The sequence below is a fragment of the Neofelis nebulosa genome, chromosome 5 (genome assembly GCF_028018385.1).
Source record: "Neofelis nebulosa isolate mNeoNeb1 chromosome 5, mNeoNeb1.pri, whole genome shotgun sequence".
Classification (NCBI taxonomy): Eukaryota; Metazoa; Chordata; class Mammalia; order Carnivora; family Felidae; genus Neofelis; species Neofelis nebulosa.
This window is the reverse complement of record NC_080786.1, coordinates 23524671-23538159: the sequence shown is the minus strand read 5'-3', so window position 1 is coordinate 23538159 and position 13489 is coordinate 23524671. Positions and strand designations below refer to the sequence as shown.

The following is a 13489-nucleotide window of genomic DNA, read 5'->3' as shown; positions in this document are numbered from 1 at the left end:
GAGTGCCACAAGCTCCCTGGCCAGCGCCGGTTGTGCAGGTGTGACCTTGTGCGTGCCTGCGTGTGTAAATAAAATTAATTACAAGCGAGAGGGTGAAGGCTTCAGTGACATCACAAAGCGGAGAAACTCCCAAGGGGGAGACCTAATGGAATATTTTCCCTCAGTCTAATAATACAGTTCATATTGACTTGAGGTAATTAGTGGGATCATTAAAGCAGTTTTCCCGGCGTATTTGGCTGCCTGATCAGATTAGTGAAAATGTTCTTCAGAACAAGCCCTGTGTGGTCTGCCAGAGAGGAGGAAATAAAAAGCAACAAAGCATATTTTGGAATGATAAGCAGTGCTGGACTTTTAGTCTAGCAAAAAATCTCTACTTCTCTCTGGAGCCTCCAGATCTAAGTGTCCTGTCCATTTTAATTCTTCTATTCGACTTGGGTATTCCTATACACATTCGGAACTATTTCTTTTCCTTCCCCTTTCTCTCCGTCAAATCAGACTGCTTTGTCACAAAGAGCCATCCCAACTCCCAACAAATCTCTTTTAAACAAGGCAATTTTAAAATTGGGAAAAGTATCTTAAATGACTGCTTTCCCGTTAACTGACAATATGGGGCAATCAGGAGAGTCGAAAATCCGGGAAGCAATGCCACTTGAAATTCACCTGCTAAACAAAAGATGCCTCTCTTATGTCACACGGAACAGAGATTTACATGTTCACTCACATTTGGATCTCAAAATGGGTGTCGCGTAGGCCAAAGTTGGGGCAAACGCTCTTCCAGTTGAGCAGAATACAGAGCCCTCGTCAAGAAAAGGGCCATTTGTTTGAAAATACTCTATTGAGCATGCTCTACCTTGCCACTGGAATGTGCCAAGCGCTGTCACAGATGGCAGGCTCTGACAGTTCCCATCCGTAGCGCCGATACTCGACAGTTCAGCACAAGATCAGTGACATTCTGTCTCATTAGAACCACGCTAATTATCACAGCTAGTTTCAGGGGAAACCATGTGTTGCAATGGTCAATTTGAAGGAGTCTGTGCATCAACAAACTGGTAATAAGGATCAGACACCTTATTATATGACAGCATGCTGCCTATGATCTGATTTACGGAATCAGAGGCACTGAGGCGGCCGAGGAGGCTGGCAGTTTATGAAACAGTGTGTTTAAACCCAATTCCTGAAGCATACTGGTTGAAAAGGGAACTGTTAAAAAAAATACACAAAGGCAACTGGAGTTGTTGAAGCAAGCAATCAAAGGAGAATAGATTCTCTATTAACATACAACGGACGTAGATTAAGACTTAGAAAAAAGACCACTTCATCAATTTAACAACATGGCAACTCCCAAAGAGGATGGAATTTCTATTTTTACAAGGTATTTCGTGACAAATTACAACAGAATGGCTGTATTTCTACTAATCTCTAAAATATATACATTTATTTTTACATGAGTTGTCTATGACATTGTTGTGTTTTGTCATGCAAAAGAATTGCACGTGTAAAAGCTTAACAACTATACGTCTAAAAATGAATAATCTTAAAGGTTACTTTTTAAGGTACTGAAGGTATTATTCTGGCAGAACAGAAAAAAAATCCACATTAGATTCATATTACCAACCTATGTTCTTCAATCCTTCTCTTAGCACCTTTCATTGATGTGAAATTTTAATGGTGCAGTTTCTTCCAGAGCTATTTTTCTATTGTCATTTTGCATAAATGCATTTTCATAGTTCATTCATTTCACAGGGCCTTTATTTTCATTTCTCATACGAGGACAAAAAGAAGATAAAGCTAAAATAAAACCTACCTTTACTACCCAAAACATAAAAGACAACTGTTGAGACTTCTGAGGAAACGCTTTTTCTTTCAACTTGGTAGTCTGTGAAAGGATTGTATCAGTGTTACAGTTATGTGCTAAGTGTCAGAGAATTACGTGCAGCCTGAGGATTAAATGCTTTTAAGAGTTAAACCCCACTGGTTTGCTCTCTTCTCTGCTCCCGTTTTGTGGCTACCTGAGCTTGTCCTGAAGAACTCACTCTTGAAGGGTCAAAACCTATCGTATAATACAAGAGCTTCCAGAAAAAGGATCTTCCCCAGATACTCAGTCCACGGTTTTCAACTTACACTAACATTTAAGGACAAAAGGTGGCCTCAATTAAAACAGATTCTATAAATACATAGTTGGTATACTTGTGCTTTAGAACGTGTATGCTGAACTACTTTAAAGTGACCCACTCTTGTGGTAACCTTCCTTGGACTTCCTCCTGCGGTGATCCTCTTTAAAGAGCTGGCCCGGTATCTACAAATGGATTCCTTTCCAGTATTGTCTACAATTTTCTTGCGACATTTTCGAAAGATGGAGAAAATAGGCTTAATGAGTTATGACTATATTTATAACGGTTAACTTATTAAATGGGTCAAAGAGGAAAATGTATTTACATGATTTTAGTTAATTAATTTTAAATTTAAGGGAAAAGAGTCAACATTTTATTTATTTATTTATCTTAATTTATTCAGAGTGCATATGGGGGGGGCGGAGAAGAGAGATAGAGATATCGAGAGTATCTTAAGCAGGCCCCACACCCAGCACAGAGTCCAACGTGGGGCTCAATCGCACAACCCTAAGATCATGACCTAAGCCACAATCAAGAGTCGGACCCTTAACTGACTGATGCTCAACTTCAGCCAGGCACCCCCAAAATGAACATTTTAAATGATTTGAAAGCGGCAGGAAGACAACTGAAAATCTGTCCAAGTTGTTTAAAATAGATAGCATCAAGTGTCTAGAAGGAAAAATACCCCTTTACATGATTTTGTAGCCAAAAATATATCGAGCAAGTGTTCTACTTAATTCTGGGTTTCCTCGATCGAATCCTAGATTTATAAAACCTAGATTTATAAAACATATGCTTGTCTTTATACTGTAGGGAGGCTGATATTCAGATCCACAAATTTAACTAGCTCTTAAAACACTGTGGAACAGGGGTGCCTGGGTGGCTCAGTCAGTTGAACATCCGACTTTAGCTCAGGTCATGATCTCGTGGCTCCGTGAGTTTGAGCCCCGCGACGGGCTCTGTGCTGACAGCTCGGAGCCTGGAGCCTGCTTCGGATTCTGGGTCTCCCTCTCACTCGCTCCTCACCCACTCACATTCTGTCTCTGTCTCTCTCAAAAATAAACAAACATTTAAAAAAATTAAAACAAAGGAAACAAAAAGCATCGTGAAACATACAATCATGTACCCTTTAAACTGTTGGAGCATGTCACTATTTGTGTATTTAAAACCGTTGATTTCTTGCAGTACCCAGTGGTCAAAGCATATGACCACTGGGTACTGCAAGAAAAAACTGTGTGCACTGAAGAGCCTGATGGGAGATGGACACCAGAACCAGAAAGAGAAAGCCTTTCTTTCTTTCTAAAGCTTACCACTGTACCATCTGGTAAAAGAGAACTATTTATAGGATTCAGTTCCCTTATCATATAGCAGGCAATGAAATGTAGATATGGAACTGAGAGTCAATAAGCTGATAACTGGTACACTTGGAAAATACATATATGTGGAATGACTGAATCACATGTTACTACTGTATGTTTAACTGTGTAAGAAACTGCTAGCTTTTCCAGAGCGGTTGTACCATTTACATTCCCATGGTCAGCAATGTATGAGTTTTTCAGATGTTCCACACCATCACTAACACTTGGGTCTTGTCACTATTAGTTATTGTAGTGAATTTGATATGGTATATATATTTGGCTTTAATTAACATTTTCTGATGGCGAATGATGTGATAGCCTTTTAATTTTCCTTTTGGCCACTCAAATATCTTTTGTTGATAAGTGTCGAAATATTTTGCTCACTAAAACAAATTAGATTGTCTTTTTACAACTAAGTTAAAAAGAATAAAAACAAAAACGTTGATTTCAATAGTCCTGTTTAGCAACCAACTAGAAATATAATAGGCCTACATTTTAGAAAACTAAATCCAATATGGATTCCCGGTATTTAGACATGAGAGGTTTTTAGGTGGTTATCAACACAGAACACCTTAAATGGGAGACAGATGGAACAACACATCCTTGTCATTCAAGAATGCAGTATGGGGGCCTCCCGCATGGGTGTTAATGGGCACATGGGCAGGTTGCTGAAGTGGCTACACTCGGGGTGGTCTTGCTTCTCTCCTTGCTCTCCCCTCAAAGTACTTCTCTGACCCTTTCTCTACCAGGGATGCTGATTCAGGGAAATTTGAGCTGTATCTCCCAGGATCACCTCTACCCAGTAAAAATAATACAAAAAATTTTAAAAATAAAATAAAATAAAATAAAATAGAAAGCACTAGATGCAGAGTGTGTAAAGAGGCAGTTCTCTCCTCAGACCTTGGCTGAAGAAAACTTGATTTGCCTGAGAGGAGGGGCTATGAGGACAATATGTAAAGATCATCCCACAGACTCCCAGAAAAGGATGTGGCACCAGAAATAACAGAAACCGTGACTCTCAGATCTGCAGGGGCCTCCTTTGTGTCTTAAATAAGAGGCTACACAGGTGAAATCGTGTTGCAGCAAAGTCTGTTGCATGAACATTCCAAAAGAATGAATCAGCACTGAGCTTCAAAGTATAGTTTCCGTGAAGTATAATTTAATTCTGACAAAATAAAAGATGCCTTCACTAACATGCTGGAATACAGTATGCAATCATGGTTCCGTGGTTTTTTTTCCCCCCTGGATTTTGTCCTTATGTGTTCCTATCCCCGGCAATGAAAATTACATTTTTTTGCCCCATTTCTAGCCCCACTGATCCGTGATATGTCTTCGTATTTATATCTAAGACATTCTAATCACCATCTAAGAATTTCAAACCCAAAGGCCACAAAGATGCACGAAAGCTTCCTTCTTTCTTCCACTCCCCCCTCCCTTCGCTCCCCTCACTAAAGGCTTTGAACCTCGGTGACAAAAGTGTCGGAAAAGTGAATGGAAGAAAGCAAAAGGCTTTAAATTATATGGTCTCCTCCACTGGTCGTGCTGTCTTTTGCAGAAGCAAAGAACCACTTTTTTTCTTTTTTCTTTTTTTCTTCTTTGAGCACTAAAACCATACCTATCCACTAGCTGTTATCAGTAGCAGGCAAAGAGTCCTGTAACTGTACGGGACTGGTGGGTAGGGAGTGCCAAAGATTATACTCAGTCATGTTCAGTCAGATAGAATTTTCATCATCCCGTCGCTCTACCTAAAAGAAATACCCTGTTCAATAAAGCACCGGAGAGAAATCATTTTCTAAACACAAGTGGCGATGCAGCGCCGGCCCATAAAAGCCCTGTACTCCTGTATTACTGTATCTGGAAGCCCCACCTCTGCAGACACAAAAATCAATGTAACAATTCGATGTACAAGGCAAGGCCTATGGTGCCACTAATGTCCCCTTGCTGGACATACACCTTAAGTCTCAGAGCTCTCAGGGGGTTTGCTGTGGAATAAAATTAGATTCCAACATCTGCCACCATTAAGGAAAAAATTCCATTTCCATCTCCCATATGAAAACACTATAACCAATGAACAGTAACTGAACCTTGCTACCGTAATGGTTATTACCCAAATCAACTATTTTTTTTTAAACAGTAAAATTAGCGAATTCTGCTCTCATAATTATTTGAATGTTATCAGACTAAATGTTTGATAAAATTCCAATATGATTCACTTGGAAAAACTGCTGCTTATTTGAATACCCAGAATATAAAGTGTATTCATTTGGAGCTATTCACATTATGTTTAAAGCATATCATCTTTTTAAAGTTTGCATTAGCCTGCTTTCCTACCCAAGCACAGAAAGTAGCCTACCTTCAGTTTTTACTTGCATATTTTATTCAGACATTTCTATTAGAGTTAAAAACAATCCCATTTCTATTACTCATCGAAAAGAAGAGATCATATAATACATGTGAAATGGTGGAATCCACAGAGTTGGTTTCTTTTACTGAAAATACTTTGTGCATTAGTCAGTACATAGCCCAACTGTGATATGTGTGGTTTCGTAACATTCTGGGACCGTGGAAACTTTCAAATAATTACACTGCCTCCCAGCTACCTAAAGCTTTACCTTTTAGTTTAAAATGGAAAGTATTTCAGATACATACACAGATAATAAGAAGTCACTCTGTGTAGAGGTCTGAGCCCCTTGGGTAGCACATTATAAGACATTATCCATTTGTGCAGAGTGCTGTATAATTTAAAAGCTCTTCTGCATCTATTGTAGCATGTGACCTTCTCCCATGTTAAAAGAATCTTGGGCTCAAAAAGGTTAAATAATTTTTCAATATTATAACACCAGTGATACAGACAGGACCATAGCCTACTTTGGGGATCCCCCACCATGGATCTCCCCCTAGCACAATGGGACATGAAAAAGCCTGGATTCCAAGGACCCTATTCTGGTAAGAACCCGTATTCCATGGAAACGTCAATGAAGAAAGGAAAGTTCTCACCGCTCCCTCAATCAAATTAGTCCAACACCCCTAATTCCTCTTTCCTGGAGCAGGGTATCACTTCAGGACTGAGGCTACCTAGAACCCCAAGGAAATTCTAAAATAGGAGGCCAGATGCAGAGAATCAAGAAATTAGGATTGGCTCTACTATTTATGAGTCCGGTGACTCTCGTGTATAAAATGAGGAAAACAAGCCCAGCTCAAAAGGTTACTCTGAGAATTAAATGTAGGTCATTCGTAACGCACAGTGGAGTCTAAGTACAAAGACAGTGCTGGAAGGTAAGCTAGCCCAGAGAACCAGAAGCAGATGGAGTGAGACGGGCTGAGATAAAAGACTTCTGTTCTTCCCTTTTTACACACACGTCATTTTCAGGGACCTCTGCCACACTCTGACAAGCCTTGACACATACATCCAAGACGTAAATCGCTCTTTTAGAGGTTAAAATTTTGACCACGAGAAGGTCAATCTAGTTTGAAGACTTCAGCGGGGGGGGGGGGGGGGGGGGTTATTTGCTGGTTTTTCCATTTCCTTCACAAAAATCATGGCAGAACAGAACTTAAATAGTGACTACTTCCCTTGTTAAGTCACACTTTTCCAAGTGGTATATATACACAGTTTTTGGACTGCTTATTTTTAAGGAATCGCAAATCTTTCTACATAGTTTCATAATGAGGGCAGTGCTAACACCTAAACTGACCAACAAAGAGAAAACTACAAAAATCCTCTGTTGGGAAGTTACAGGAGAGTAGTAGTTAGGAAGAATAACTATCCGAGAGAATGAAAGTTAACACTATGCTGGACCCCACAGCCAACAACAGGCTCCCTGGATTCTTTCTTCTTCAGTAATGAGGGGATCAGGTTAAGGGGTTCTGGGAAACACACGGTCCTGGCAGATGCCCAGAAGCTGCCAATCGACACTTGCTGAAAGAGACTCACGGGGAGCTTCGTAGGACAGGGGCAGAGAGCTGGGATGTTTAAAAAACTCGCCAGAACAGCACTCACATGACGTTACCAACCAACTGCCGCCACTGTCTACAGAGTTCCCACATCAGTAACTCAGCCCAGTTGGGCAGATGTGGAGACATCATTTAAGAGAAAGAAAGGATGAAAGTAACAAAGGGACTGCCAACCCTAAAGGAGCTCTGCGTTTCGGAAAGGAAATGGGGAGGGAGGAAACGCCACTGAATTCAAGGACAGATGACAAGCAAGGAAAGGACAGTTAACAAAAAGTTTTAGTATTTTGTATGTTTTAAGGCTGACCCCATGTATTACAATAATACACACCTAGTTTCTCTGTTTATCTATTTTTGGGAGTGGAGAAAGGGGCGCTATAGGGATCCAGTCTGTTGTTCTTGCTAATTTAATTGGACAGGTCAGAAAAGACGTAGGATCAGAAAGAAAGGCAAGATAATATATGTCTGAATACGAGATCCTCATCATAATTAGACTAAATAGCCCAAACAAGAACGTGCAGGGTGGGTGGGTGAGGGGTAAAGGGAGAACAGGACATTTCTCCTTAATGCATAGTCTTGGCATGTAAATGAAGACATCTGAAGAAGCACACAGGTTTGAAGCGGCTCTAACATTCTATCATAATTAGAAACATTTCAAGAGCCCTGTAATTTCCAATCAAAATTACAGTAATTTCCGATATACAAGCCATGATTCATGACAGAATTTTACATTCCATGAGAGATTACGGTGGCCTGATGTATGACACGCTGAGTACAGCACTAACATAAACAATTCAGTTTAATGTTTAAACAGCACTTGATGTTTAGAATCTCACAATAAAAGAAACATATTATTGTAGAAATTATCACTTTGACAGTGATTGAAGGGTAGGCAGGCATGTGGCCTATAAAGCTATAATTTTTACAGTCCACAGCTTGAGTTTAATCATTTTTATATAACATTTCCAAGATATCCCTTAAGTATTTCAACCAGTCTATAACTTAAATAAGAACAACCTTTTCTAAAGCAAAACTCCTATCAAGTACCACGATTAATGCTGATAGAGAAAAATTTTAGGAAGAGCTAAAAAAAAAAAAAAAGTATGGTATAGTCAATCCAGTGTATGTAAGTACTCTCAGAATTGTATATTTTTATCAGAAGTTGACAGCAGCAAAGAAGGCCGTTTTACAAAGGAGAGTTCACTAATGATAGGGAAAACGTGTCTGTCTAAAATTGCAAGTTGTTAAAATCTCACCTGAGCCCTTGACTGCCTCTAAATCCCCACCTTGATCTTGTTACCAAATATTTGTAAAGGAGAAGACAGTTCAGTATTCTTTTGGTCCTTTAAAAAGTATTTGTGGCTTTGAACAAAGGTTTAGAAGTAATTATAAGTTTGTTCCTATGGATGACCCTGCTTTTGATGGGCACAAATTATCAATATATGAAAATTATACTGATAAAGGACTGCATTTTCTGTCCTTTGTTACGTATTCATCTTGTTTAGTGGGGACTTGTAACTTTTCCAATTCATTTCTATTCATTTATAATTTACCAGACTTGGACAGTTTTTCTAGTTGCAATTCAGTCTGTACGTCTTACGTATCATGTATCTATGGAAAAATGAGGGTCATGAATGTGCCAAGTTTTGTTTGGTGGGCGAGCTGGTTTGTTTTAGTGAGTGCACCTAATAGATGCAGATGGCTGAGTTGGAACAGAAGAAAGTATTATGTTTGCAGTATTTTAGGATGGAGATCAAGGTCATCTAAGTAATAACGAAACAACAGTAATTCAAGTTACTTGCACCAGTACAATAGACCACATTGAGAAATTGCCTCTACATTACAGTATCCTTCTGAAAACAACTATTAACTGACCCCAGAGTTACCGAAAAATCCTTGGTCTGGAGAGTAGGTGTTGGGAGGAAACAGAACCACTTATCTACTGCCTGAATCTGAACAACATATTTTTTTCATCACAGAGCTCTATCAATAATCCTGGAGACTCTGACCTCTCACGGATGCAAAAGGGTCAATACTGCAATAGGGTCAATTCGGTAGGGTCAATACTGAAAACAGACACCCCTCTGAAAGAAATTTTCACAGGCATTGCGGATCAACATTCTCAGTGCCTAACAGAGGCTCTTACCTGGCTTTTGGTTGCGGCAACCTTTGCAAACAGTGCTTGGGACACTTTAGCGCGCTTCATTTCCTGCTGAATCTCATCATAAATGGAAGCATTAATGTTCATGGTATTGTTCTCTGGTTTCCCATTCCTCTCAGTGGCAATCGTAGCTGTTTTCACCTACAAAACATTTTCAACATGACTGTCATTTTTCATTGGCCAAATTGTTTTGAAGCTTTTCAGGCTCGGCATCCAAACTGGACACTGTTGTTCCTTTTATGATCAAGGTGATCAACAGTGCAGTCATTCAACATTAGTTATTACCCCGAGATCAGATTGCTTAAGTTAAGAAAGTCACATTGTCACAGGTGATTGCATCAGTAATAAGACAGCAATTGCCAGCTGACAAACAGGAATTAGAGCATCATAAAGTAAGTTTTCTGGAAAACAGAATAGTTTCAAAGACTTGAAAACCCTAAACTAATTGTTTCCCAATTACTGTCCATTGCAATTCTAACAAAGGAAATTCACAATTAAAATCATAATGCCCAGGGCTGTACCTTCACTGGGTGCCCGGTGCCTAATAGACAATTGCATCACTAATAGCTATCACATACTACGGCCTTTTTAATTTTGGACTCTTTTTTTTCAATGCCTGTTCCTCTTATGTTTCATTTTTAAAATCTTCCATAACAAAGCCATTTGCAAAGCTGCATATTTAAATCTTCTATCCATCCATGAAACAGGTAGAGTGCCTTGTTTAATTATCATAAAGGCTGGTTGCATTTTACACGTGCGTGTCCGAGCTGTTCTGTATAATTATTTCATCTTCTCCTGGCACCCCAGTATGTAACTATTTCCTTTTGACTCGTGGAACCAGACAAGAAGAAAATGTTTCACAATATTTAACAGAACATTACTACAAGTTACACATATTATAGAATTGGTGACTTTATATTCAAAATGAATAATCTTGAGTGAAAAATTAGTATCAATTCCTTTGGTAATAACAATAAGCAGGTATCAGCAGGAAAATGACACAAAATTTGGGGGTAAAAATAAAATCTCAACCTCAAAATTTATTGATAACTATTATTAATTTTTAAAACTCCTAATTTAATTTTTATTATGCAGTCATGTGAATCAGCCTGGAAATTTTTACATATAAATGATGTCGTTGCTTTTTTACCAGGAAATTGGGGAAAATGTAAATGTAAGTCACCACAGATACAGGACCCTGCTTCTCCCAGCAAAATGACTCACTAAGGGCTACATTTCTTAGGATCCCTTCCAGAGCCCAGGTTTCCGTTATCATCTTGGACAATTCCTCACATATACAATGAGCAACAGAAAATGAAGTCCATTCCAGAATGAATGATTTTTTTTTTTTTTGGTCACGAAATGATACATCTTTTTAGTCATGCTGCAAATCTTTCAGAATCGCCGTTAATATTTGGTTATCAAAAGATATGCAGGGGTTATCCTAAAGCAATTCAATCCTCTGCACTTAAGAGAGGAAATAGGAGTCCTTAAAACATGCCTCCTAACTTCTAGCCAGTTAGCAAAATAACACCCTTAACTTGCTTAACTTGAGGAGGCAGCGAGATTCTTCCACTTGGACACTACCCTTCTAGGCACTGAAAGGATGATGCTGTGAAATGGGTGGGCCACAGGCCCAAGTGAGGACACAGAGAGTAAGGCAGGGTAAGTCACCAATTGGTTAGACCTCATTTGCCACTACTAACCTATAAGCTGGAGATGGGAATGGCAAGCGTGGAAGCGTGATTTCCAGAATGCCCCTTCCAGCTCTATGGCTCCAGAATGCAAGGGCACTCTCGGAGGTATATTAACGACTGGAGGCCACTAAGAACATACACGGGGCTTTGAAGCAATAATCTGCTAAATACCACTTTAGGAGCCAGAAGAGTTAAAGCATTACCATAAATTGCCTACAAAGTTGCTTTGGTGAGATTCGCAACTTTGCTCTGGGGTGGTCTTGCTTTGAGGCAGAAGGATAGATTTGATCACCCCATGGGGTCTCTTTTAATACCTATTTTTCTCACTGCTTAAATGAAAGAGAAAAGAAAAGCCATTTCAATCGCTTTGAAAATTGAATGTTATGGAAATGGGGGCATGAAGTCCAGTACATTGGAAGAAAGTTCCTTGGTAGCAATCTGCTTAGCAATAGTTAAGGAAGCAGGCTTTGGAAACTTGTTTCAGTTTGTTTTTAAAATAATTGTCATTCTTTTGTAAAAACTATGTTTAAGAATTTATCTTTGAGGTGGGCTATAATCATTTGTTTCAACCCTGTGATCTGGTTTCTAAAAATTTCTTCTGTTTAATTTTTTTTAATAAAGCAATTTCAACTGGAACCAAAAAGCAAGAATTTCAAATCATTAAAAAAAAAAAAAAATCAAGTAACTGCTTCCTAGTAGGCAACACAATCAAAAGTGGAAAAGGCGTACAGACGAAACCTTTAAAACGGAAAAAAAAAAAAAAAATTAGAGCAACAATTTTTTTAAAATATAAAGAAACTCTATCACTCATTTAAAAAAATATTTAGAAAAGCTTTTCTTTATCATCTTGTTGGCTCAGATACGTATCTTATCATAGATAAGCTATTAGAATTCTGGAATCACATTTTTTCCTAAGCACAAGCTATTGCTTAAGGGGAACTGACTTGGACAGCTTTTCAAAAATATGAAAGCTGAATTTTTCCCCAGGTAAAAATGGAAACGAAAATCTTTTCTACCTCACTCTACTAAGTACTATTTTAGCTTAGTACAAAAAAAATCTTCGTTAATCCTGGTTTAGCTTTTAATATTATATCACACATTAAAATTCATAAAGTAGTTCATTCCAGGCAAAACAAACTACTCTTCAGCTCTTCTCCGCAAATAGCACAGGAGGTAAAATAAATGCAGTTGCTTTCCGAATAGCTTTTATCAAGGTAGGGTGTGCTACTCCCTCATTACCGCGGCGCCGGGGAAGCAGTTGAGAATTGGAGCTTCTACGATTATACCCTCCCAAGTGAGCACAGGGTGCAAGCACTGGGGTCTGCTTTATATTTCACTAAAATCTGTGCAGGAGAACGCAAATTTTCCAGGAAAATTCTATTTTGTTTCTCCATGGATCGCTGAATGCATCGAATCATGCTAGCAAACGAACTCTAGGTACTATATACATGCCACCCACCTCATACATACTACTCAAAACGAACTCTACTGTGGTCCTGATCAGTGTATGTACGATTCGTTGATGGAGGAGGGACTGCCCGCAACCACCTAGTGCACACGTGTGTGCACGCACACACACACGCACACACACACAATTAAAGTTGGTCGTAGTTTTAACAGTAATTATGGTAATAACAAAGGCTGGCAGTTATTAGTTGTTTCTAATGTGCTAGGCATCATGTTCAGGTACATTAGCTCTAACCTGCACAACAGGCCCGAGTACGGACTATTATTGCCCCAGTTGAAAACTGAGAAAACTCTCCTAAAACAAAGAAGTGATTTATTCATAAGGCAACATGAGCTCTAAACTCAAGTCTGTCTAATGCTAATGCTTATTTTAGAAACCACTGCACTATACTGAGGTCGTGATGTTATACAAGAGTTCTTTATTTGGAAAAACTCTTACTTTTTAAAGATATGCTGGACCTGCTTTTTGGTGGCCTTTTGCTGAGTCAGGCTCATTAATGTCTAATTTTTAGCTAACGGCTTTATCTGCTTTAGTTATTACCCGGAGTAATCCAACCTGAATTTATTTGTCAAGGCATATAAACTACAGATGTTTTCTTGGAATTGTTATATAAGGAATGTGCTGTTTTGAAGTACTTTTACCAGTGACAGAAAATGGGCCCCATCCTTAAATTTTTACATATTAACACTGGCTTGAATATCATGGTCCTATCTTTTCATACTACTTTTCTTTCTGTTCTTTTT

The 13489-nt window shown here is 38.9% G+C and overlaps 1 protein-coding gene across 10 annotated transcripts in view; it reads right to left on the bottom strand.

Moving 5' to 3' along the window:
* The window catches only part of SATB1 (SATB homeobox 1), a 101121-nt gene that overhangs the window by 22476 nt on the left and 65156 nt on the right, over window positions 1-13489 (bottom strand). For all 10 annotated transcript variants that reach the window (XM_058729791.1, XM_058729786.1, XM_058729789.1 and 7 more), the window contains one exon: window positions 9567-9722. In XM_058729791.1, the coding sequence (XP_058585774.1) occupies window positions 9567-9722 (156 nt within the window). The remainder of the gene's footprint in view (window positions 1-9566; window positions 9723-13489) is intronic.